The sequence below is a fragment of the Adiantum capillus-veneris genome, chromosome 2, assembly GCF_014529385.1.
Source record: "Adiantum capillus-veneris isolate H3 chromosome 2, ASM1452938v2, whole genome shotgun sequence".
Classification (NCBI taxonomy): domain Eukaryota; kingdom Viridiplantae; phylum Streptophyta; class Polypodiopsida; order Polypodiales; family Pteridaceae; genus Adiantum; species Adiantum capillus-veneris.
The window spans coordinates 160,251,299-160,260,746 of NC_140932.1; the positions used below are offsets into that span (position 1 = coordinate 160,251,299).

The window sequence follows — 9,448 nt, forward strand, 5'->3', positions numbered from 1 at the left end:
GTTCAGAGTTGCATCTTTTAAGTTGTCAGTTTCAATCAAATCTTGTGGATATTGCTAACGTATCAGGGTTTGCTGATGCGGCATTGCAAAACTTGAAGAAGAAATTCTTGAGAGACTCGGCTGATTGTGGAACAAAGTATTTGAAATAGTTTGTTCAACAAACAAAAGGTGGCCAGATCACTTTTTTTGATGCAGGTGGAGATATGCATGTTCACATGTTAAGGTTTGACAAAATTGAGGGAAGCAATAGAGGTGGATCTTTTGAGGATTGCATGCATCTAGAATTAGTCATAAAAGTAGTGAAGAATTTGACTACAAGGATGCAAGAAGACATGCCAAGTGAAGAGTTTTTGCTTGAAGCTTGTAGCAAGCAATGGTTGTTGCAAGTTCTTCGCCAATATGGAAGCTTGGTAGAGAGTGTAGAGAAGTGTATGGGAGAATTGGACTCATTTACCATTGTTTTGTCTAGCAACTTTAAACATAAAAGCTTCCGTGATGCATGGGAAGTATGTAGAGATGACATTATCATGCATGACTCATTCCCCAACTTAATGAGACTTTGGGAGATTCTCTCAGTGGTTCCTGTGAGTACAGCTGCTGTAGAAAGAGGGTTCTCTTGTCAAAACAACATCAAATCAGCCCATAGAATAAGCATGAACACGACAACGTTGGAAAACTATATGTTTATAGGCTTGAATGGGCTCGAAACCACTTCAGATGTGCTTTGGGATGATGTGTTCTCCTTATGGAGCAAGAAGAAAAGGAGATTCATAAATGTTGTAGCATAGAGGATCGCAATGTAGCATTTTGTGTTCTCTACTATTTCATGGACTTCTAGATAACGTGCAAGCTATGTAGCGTCTCATAGAGCTTTTGGGCTTTTTGTACACTGATTATGCTTGCTAGAATCCTTGACAGAAAAGCTTTTGTAATTTTGCAATTTTGTTGGTGAAATAGTATTGAGCTTGATTATGTGAAATTGCATGGTCTGTTTTGATTTGTTGGTAGTGCAAAGAGTGTGGTACTTTTATTGAAACGTGTGAAATTTGAATTACTTTGCTGGTTCCTTGTGTAAACAAGATGGTGCTTCTCAATCGGTATATGAAACGAGAATTGCAAGTAAATTTTGAGTTTGGGCAAGTTGAATATTTAGCTTTTGGGTTTCTCTTTGCAGAATAGTATCAATACCCGTAACCCAACTACCATAGATGAAATGTATGGCTTTTCTTACAGGTGGACAGAAGAGGATTTCTAGGAGAAGGCGTCCAAGTTAGACAATAAGTGGAATTTCTCCTGGTACACAATTCATTCCAAATTGAGCTTTGTTCAGTCTTGGTAAATGTCAGCTTACACAAAAGGAAGCTTTTCTATTTTGATTTGTTTACTTCTCTGCTTGTGTGTTACTCATGTGGCACTACCCTCAAATTTTGTATCACTTGCTGCATTTCCTTCTTGTCTCAGATTTCTTGTTTGGCAGTCTCAAGCTTGAGATTTTGAGAATGTTTATTATTGGCATGTAAGAATTGCTTCATATAATAACATGTATGATGAGCTTATGGTTTGTTTTTTTGTGATAATTTGGCACTCCAATTAGGGCATGTATGTGATATTGCACAAACTAGTTATACATTACATTTTTTAAATACAAAGTTTGGAAGGGTCATTGAATTTCTCCCATGCACGGTGAATGCCGGATTGTCTAATAGCCCTTCCTTTGGGAAGGGCACACATTAGCTAAAGCACGTTCTTTACTCTTTGCTTCTTTTGAACACATCAAGTAATAATTCTGCGAAAATTATTTACCATCCTCTCTTAGTATGGCTGCCTCTTCTTCCTCGCGAAATCCACTCGATGGACATTACGATGGCTACGATGACAACGTTGAACCCATGTGCGATGAATCTAGTGATGTTTGCTCGATGGAGTTTGAAAATGGTGACTCAATAGCTTGCTAACTTATAGAAAATGATTGATATATGCTTGGCAATAATGTGACTTTCCTTTTTGTTTTTACATAGTTACACAAGATAGTGTACCGTGATACAGCTGCATCTTTTTTGGGCCCCGATAGTGCCCTCGTTCTTGATCGTGTGTCTCCACTCCGCACAAGGAGCGCTTCGAGCCTACCTAAAGTTGATGTTTCTTCTTCTCTTGGCGTTGGACCCAAATCCCTCAAGCGTGTGGAACAAAGTAGTGAAATAGCACGTACACTTTCCAAGACGTGCGAGGCGACAACGGAACTAAGTAAGACTTGCTTGCACCGCATAGACATTCTACTGTTGTATCCAACCCTTATGAGTTTTGTTTTTTGTTGTGGCAGCCAAACCTTTATTGGGGGGACCACCATCTATAGTTGCAAAAAAAGAGAGCATTGTGGAGGACTAGAAGCACATATTGATACTGAGTGTTGCCATGAGAATGTAATTCCCGCTGGTTCATCTTCTCTTGTGCCTTATATTCCCACTAAGATCCCTCTATTGCGCATTGTTGAGATCATTGAAACTTGTCCCCGTTTCGCATTCGAGGGGTGCATACTTAACGGTTATGGAACCTACAAACAAATCCCAGAAGTCGCTAAGTATATGCGTTACCTTAAGGCATACCTAGTTGATCCACTCAACACTGACACCATCACTTGTGCTGTTAGCGATCAATTTATTGAGCAATTCATTGACACCCTTACTATAGGAGACTTTGTCCACATTGAGAATGTAACTGTAAAAAAAAAACTAAGTCAGATGGTTGCACATCTCCTCATGTACTATTTTTCAATGCTTCCACAATTGTTGGAAAAAAAAAGCCTTTTGAAGTCAGCCTTAGTTTCTACCCAGAGAGCAAAGTGCGTCAATTTTTGGATGAGGCACAGTCGTTGCATGCACAAGGCACCCGTACACACTTTGGAACTGTAGCTTTTGTTGTTATACAAGGCCATGCTAGCACTTCAAAAGCTGGTCTTTCCCAAGGTGATCTTGTTGTTGCAGATGGGCCAGTGGCTGAGGACCGTGCCACTGTAAGGCTTACTTATCTTCACCCTCCTATAGATTTACAACTTTCTAATATTTTTTCTCTCTTGCTATCACAGCTTAGCTTTGTGAATGCATATAAAGATGATTACCACGCTATTTTTCGTGCTCTGGAGACCGATGTGCATCCTATGTTTGTTGCACGAAACATAGGTTCCTTCACAGGTCGAAGCAATACACTCTCAGTCTTGGATATTACTATCCTAGCACATGTCAAAAGTCCTCGTCTCAAGCACCGTTTGGAGGAAGCATATAAGGCCCATATTCTTGATGTTGGTCACAACCAAGAAGTAAGTATTGATCTTGCTTTCCCTTTTTCATCCTAATAACTCAAGAAAACTCTAACTTGTCAGGTGCCTCTACATAGGTAACTGGCACACTATACTTTGTGAATGTGAACTCAATTTTGGTGGAATGTTTCTGCGGTCAATGCAAATCTACTAAGATTCACCACCAACAAGAGGTGGACTTTTGCTCTATTTTCTCAAAATCTACAACTATTGTTTTGGTGCCCAAGCTTGAAGGAAAGATTTTGGCCAACAAAGCTTCCCCGATTGATGTTTCCTTAGCGGGTGACATAGTTGACAAAGTATTGCACCTTGACAAAAACTTTGTTGACATATATGGTTCTGATGTGCTAGAGATGCACGTGAGCTACTAGCCTCCCTTGTTCGCACCGGTAAATTCACTGTCAACAAATTAGGCCTCATCACATCTTTTGTCGAAGAGACAAAATAGTGCTCCTCTACAACATTGAAGCTCCATCACCTCCATGCCAAAGAACACCCTTTGTATTATATTGCTTTCATCCATGCTCATCTTGTAAATTCCCATTTCAATATTTCAAAAAAAAAGTTCAAAAAATAACGCTGTTTTTTTAAATTTTTACACTATTTTTGTCTATTTTGGAGTGGCATTTCTCCTTTTCCTATGTCCTCAATCGGCACTTTTTAAATTGGAAACGGCACGAAATTAACACAAACTAAGTCAGACAGTTGCACATCTCCTTATGTACTATTTTTCAATGCTTCGACGGTTGTAGAAAAGACAAACCCTTTTGAAGTCAACCTTAGTTTCTACCCAGAGAGCAAAGTGCATCAACTTTTGGATGACACATAGTTCTTCCATACACAAGGCACCCGTACACACTTTGGAACTATAGCTTTTGTTGTTATACAGGGCCATACTAACACTTCAAAAGCTAGTCTTTCCCAAGGTGATTTTGTTGTTGTAGATCGGCCAACAGCTTAGGATCGTACCACTGAAAGGCTTACTTATCTTCACCCTTCTATAGATTTCCAGCTTTCTAATATTTTCTCTCCCTTGCCATCACAGCTTAGCTTCATGGATGCACGTAAAGACGATTACCACGCTATTTTTCGTGCTCTGGAAACTGATGTGCATCTTACGTTTGTTGCACAAAACATAGGTTCCTTCACAGGTCGAAGCAATACACTCTTAATCTTGGATATTACTATACTAGCACACGTCACAAGTCCTCGTCTCAAGCATCATCGAGGAAGCATATAAGGCCCAATATTCTTGATGTTGGTCACAATCAAGAAGTAAGTATTGATCTTGCTTTTCCTATTTCATCGCAATAACTCAAGAAACCTCTAACTCGTCAGGTGCCTATACATAGGTAACTGGCACACTGCACTTTGTGAATGTGAACTCAATTTTGGTGGAGCGTTTTCACGATCAATATAAATCTACTAAGTTTCACCACCAACAAGAGCCGGACTTTTGCTCTATTTGCTCAAAATGTACAACTATTGTTTTGGTGTCCAAGCTTGAAGGAAAAATTTTGGCCAACAAAGCTTCCCCAATTGATGTTTCCTTAACGAGTGACATAGTCGACAAAGTATTGCACCTTGTCAAACTTTGTTGAGTTATATGCTTCTGATGTGCTAGATGCACATGACCTACTAGCCTCCCTTGTTCACACTAGCAAATTCACTGTCAACAAATTAGCCCTCATCACATCTTTTGTCGAAGAAACAAAGTAGTGCTCCTCTACAACATTAAAGCTCTATCACCTCCATGCCGAAGAACACCCTTTATATTATATTGCTTTCATCCATTGCTCATCTTGTAAATTCCCATCTCTCTCTCTCTCTCTCTCTCTCTCTCTCTCTCTCTCTCTCTCTCTCTCTCTCTCTCTCTCTCTCTCTCTCTCTCTTAGTGTGTGCGTGTTTCATTTACTTATCTTCCTTCCACCTCATAGCGTAAGGCGACGACAAATTGCTTGTACATGGCTTCCTCAACCAACCAAATGCATCTTTTGAACAACTCATTCAAAATGAGATTGATAGTGCTTTCCTTGTTGATCACCCATGGAATAATAATGTTTTCCTCGTGCTCAATATAATAATAAAGTCACGCTCGTCATTACAAAAAATCACCAACATTATGATAGAGGCAGTGAGACTATCATTAGAGCAAACACCAATGATCACACCTTCTCTAGCACATTTGGCTTCCAGTAAACATAATTCCTCCATTTTGACCCAAGTATTAATTAGTCACATATCATCTATTAGTATTGCACTTGATATTATCCATGTGTTCTCCTTGAGATTTAGTATTACATGTGATGTTTATATTTACGGTGTGCCAATAACTTCACTCAAAAACACAACATTCAATAGTGGAGCCGACCCCGCGACATTTCAAAAAATCATTGCCCACTTTTCGCACAAACTTTGCCATTTAGACCTTTCTGAGCCAGCCAACACACTGGAGGATCCTATTCTATCCCTGCTCTTTTCCACCATATTAAAGTCGCCAACCAACAACCACTCCTCTTCAATAGGGGTATCTCTGAGATGCATCCATAGTTTAGCTCTATCTTTTGCATTGCAAGGGATGTACACATTCACAATGGTGAGGGGATTCCCTTCCCATCTGATTCTAATCCCCAGGATTTTGCCGGATGGGTGGTTAAGAACCAACTTCGGCTCCAATTCTCTGTCCACAATGCTGAGGTCGCCACTGAAGCCGTTATTTCCTTCTCCATAGAATACCAGTTTCTTTCCTAGCACCTGCTTTCTCTTGCTATGGGCATCTAGGTGGTGTTCCTGGATGGCCCTCTTGTTTACAATCTTATTACTTACCTTTCTCTTTTGCATTTCAAATGAAACTTGAAATCAACTTGTGTGTGACACTTGGATACCCTCTCCTTCCTTGAAATTTTTAAGCACCATATATAGTATAGATATAGATTTTTTACAATCTTATTACTTACCTTTCACTTTTGCATTTCAAATTAAACTTGAAATCAACTTGTGTGTTGTGTGTGACACTTGGATACCCTCTCCTTCCGTGAAAATTTTAAGGTGCTTCATATATAGTATAGAGCATAGATAGAGTTTTTACAATCTTATTACTTACCTTTCACTTTTGCATTTCAAATGAAACTTGAAATCAACCTTTGTGTAACACTTGGACACCCTCTCCTTCCTTGAAATTTTTAAGCTCCATTATATATAACTAGTATGTGACCCGCGTGTTGCTGCGCCACCAAAAAGAGCATGGCATTTGTTCATATAATCCTATTCATGATTTTCCTTTGCATGCTAAAAAGTATTAATGATTTCTCTACATATATACAATCAAAGTAATTTCTAAGTGTGATCCATGACTGCGTGGAGTTTGTGCCCCTCTGGAGATGTTGATTTCAGTCCCTATGCAAGTGCTCTAGAGAGTAAGTGGCTTCTTGATAGATTATATATGTTTGTGCACGAGGCTTCAAATCCTTCTTTGATACCAAGCTTGAGACTTTATCATGCGCTTTAGAAATGATATGGAAGTAGTATTCGAAAATAAAAGTGTCTTAAATTAGTTTTGAGCTGCTTAGGCAGATGGTGCAAAGGAGAGTGAAAAGGAAAAGTTATATGTGTGTGTGTATATGCGTGCATGCAAGTGCTCAAGAATCAAAATTGATCGGCTAGATCTTTGTGATCTCTAATGATTACAAATTAATCTTCTTTCTCTTTTTTTTTTTTTCTTTTTCTTCTCCTCTCTCTCTCTCTCTCTCTCTCTCTCACACACACACACACACACACACACACACACACAAATAACAAAAGAGGAGCCAAAATCACGTTAGAAGGAATGATTGGATGGTCATTAAAAGTATCAAATAATTGATGTTGTTGTGGTTTTGAGATAGTTTTGACGTCGATGGAGTCGTAGCCAACACAATCACATTGGCCAAAATCCAAGGTTTGCCAACACCCTTTTCCCAACCAAGTTCAGACAACCCCATGAAGTGTGTGCTCATCCTTGGAGATGGTCAAGTTTAGTTGTTGGTAGTGACATTCTGGGTGGGCGATCAACACCTTGTTGTCATCGTTGCTTACAAATTTGTTTGTTTGCTCACCCTTGCGTTCTTTAGTTTTAAAAAATCTATTGAGAATCAAAAGCACACTACTGCAAGCACCAAATAACTAATAAACAGTAATAAGATCCCCAACAAATTACCTCCAGACTACACCTCTGAGTGTAGATTGACCACTTGCAAATAACCCGTCATTGAATGAAAACATCCTTGTTATTGAGCTTCAACTATAGCATGCCATACATGGTCCTGATATGGAGCAATAGTTAACATCCTACGATTTGTGGCGATTGTTGCAAGAGGCTCTCTCTCTCTCTCTCTCTCTCTCTCTCTCTCTCTCTCTACACACACACATGCATGCATGCATGCATGCACAGCTTTGGGAGGTGATCCCTTCTCTTCACATAGTAGGTTGTGCATGTCTTCTAGGTTTCCATGAGCATGAGGCGTGAAAGCTTTAAGCATTCGATAAAACATCTCTCTCTCTCTCTCTCTCTCTCTCTCTCTCTCACACACACACACACACACACACACACACACACACACACACACGCACACACACACACACGTGCATGCAGTCAAATTGGTTAACGCAGCAATAGACTGTCCACATCCCCCCTCATTTTCTTTGTGTCCTTTGGGTGGGAGTCCATAGAACAATATGTGGATGCTTCCATCGTCCAAAGTTTTTTAAATCTCCTCAGAAAAAGGTAAAGATGTTCTTGTTATCTTATCAAACACAATTGAAACTCCCACATCCTCTACAAAGAAAACTAATTTAAAGCTATTTATATGATGTCTATCTTTATGTCACGAAAGTGTTCGCAATGTTTCTTGATATTAATACATTTATGGCGTGCGTTGAGGCTCTCTAGCACTTTAAATCTCACGGATATATAAAGAGAAAGCCCTTTCATGATTCCTAGTGTCACTTACCGGGTAAATAGAGTTGCCATTATCTCTAGCATATTATTGTTTAGCCTTGACTATTAGTACTAGTCTTTTGATTTGAGCTCCCCAAGCAATGCCAAGATATAATGTGCGATCTTTGGTGCATCTTAGAGAACAATAATTTTGTGATCAGGGACAATGTGGGTTGCGCAATATGGAAAGTGGGCATTGCTATATTTTTTGGCACGATACATTGGCAATGTACAAAAGACTCTTTCATTATGGATGGAGAGAGAGAGAGAGAGAAAGAGAGAGAGAGAGTGTATGTAAGGAGTGGTCATAAAGTGGTTAGATGTGATTAAAAACCAAGTGCTCAAGTAGGGTATGACATCAGTCTCTTAAATTTATAACCCACAATGTGCCTTATCTTACATCAAACGGATTAGGCACTTGCATCCATCTCATCCTTGGACAAAAAAGCATTCCATTATTGTGAAATGTAATCAAAGAAAGTAGATAGTTCAAAAAATGATTAGTTTTTCTTTAAAAAAACACCCAATTTGGAGTATAGGAAATGTCGATGTCACTATTCATCATCTTACATGAAGAATGGAGATGTCAAATACAAATAGTCGTAGTATATAGCTATGATTTACCTAAAAAGAGTAGAGTGTTTTAATATGAGACCACATCTACCTGCATTGTTTGGCCATTTTTCGTCAAGAGGACACCCTCACCCTTTCATGCACACCTCTCCCTTCTCTCTCTCTCTCTCTCTCACACACACACATACACACGCGCGCACACACACACACATATAAGTAAATCTTGCAATCAATAGACTAAAATATAGCATTCTATAGCAAAAGCCCTAGCTCTAGGGCTCGGGAAAAGATAGGTTCGCTTTATCCAAAGCTTGTTCAAAATGAAAAATTGCCGGCTCAAATTTGGGCAAGAAAGTTCTCTTACGTGAAGAATGGAGATGTCAAATACAAATAGTCGTAGTATATAGCTATGATTTACCTAAAAAGATTAGCGTGTTTTAATATGAGACCACATCTACCTGTATTGTTTGGCCATTTTTCGTCAAGAGGACACCCTCACCCTTTCATGCACACCTCTCCCTTCTCTCTCTCTCTCTCTCTCTCTCTCTCTCTCTCACACACACACACACACACACACACACACACAC

The 9,448-nt window shown here is 39.3% G+C and overlaps 1 protein-coding gene across 1 annotated transcript; it reads left to right on the forward strand.

Annotated features, from left to right (window-relative positions):
- Positions 1-203: 203 nt before the first annotated feature.
- On the forward strand, positions 204-788 carry LOC147463961 (uncharacterized). The gene has a single exon (XM_086497892.1). It carries the CDS (start codon positions 204-206, stop codon positions 786-788), a length of 585 nt encoding a protein of 194 aa, XP_086354018.1.
- Positions 789-9,448: the final 8,660 nt, after the last annotated feature.

Excerpts from the sequence above, each read along its gene's own strand:
- LOC147463961 (XM_086497892.1), top strand. The coding sequence starts at position 204 with ATGCATGTTCACATGTTAAGGTTTGACAAAATTGAGGGAAGCAATAGA.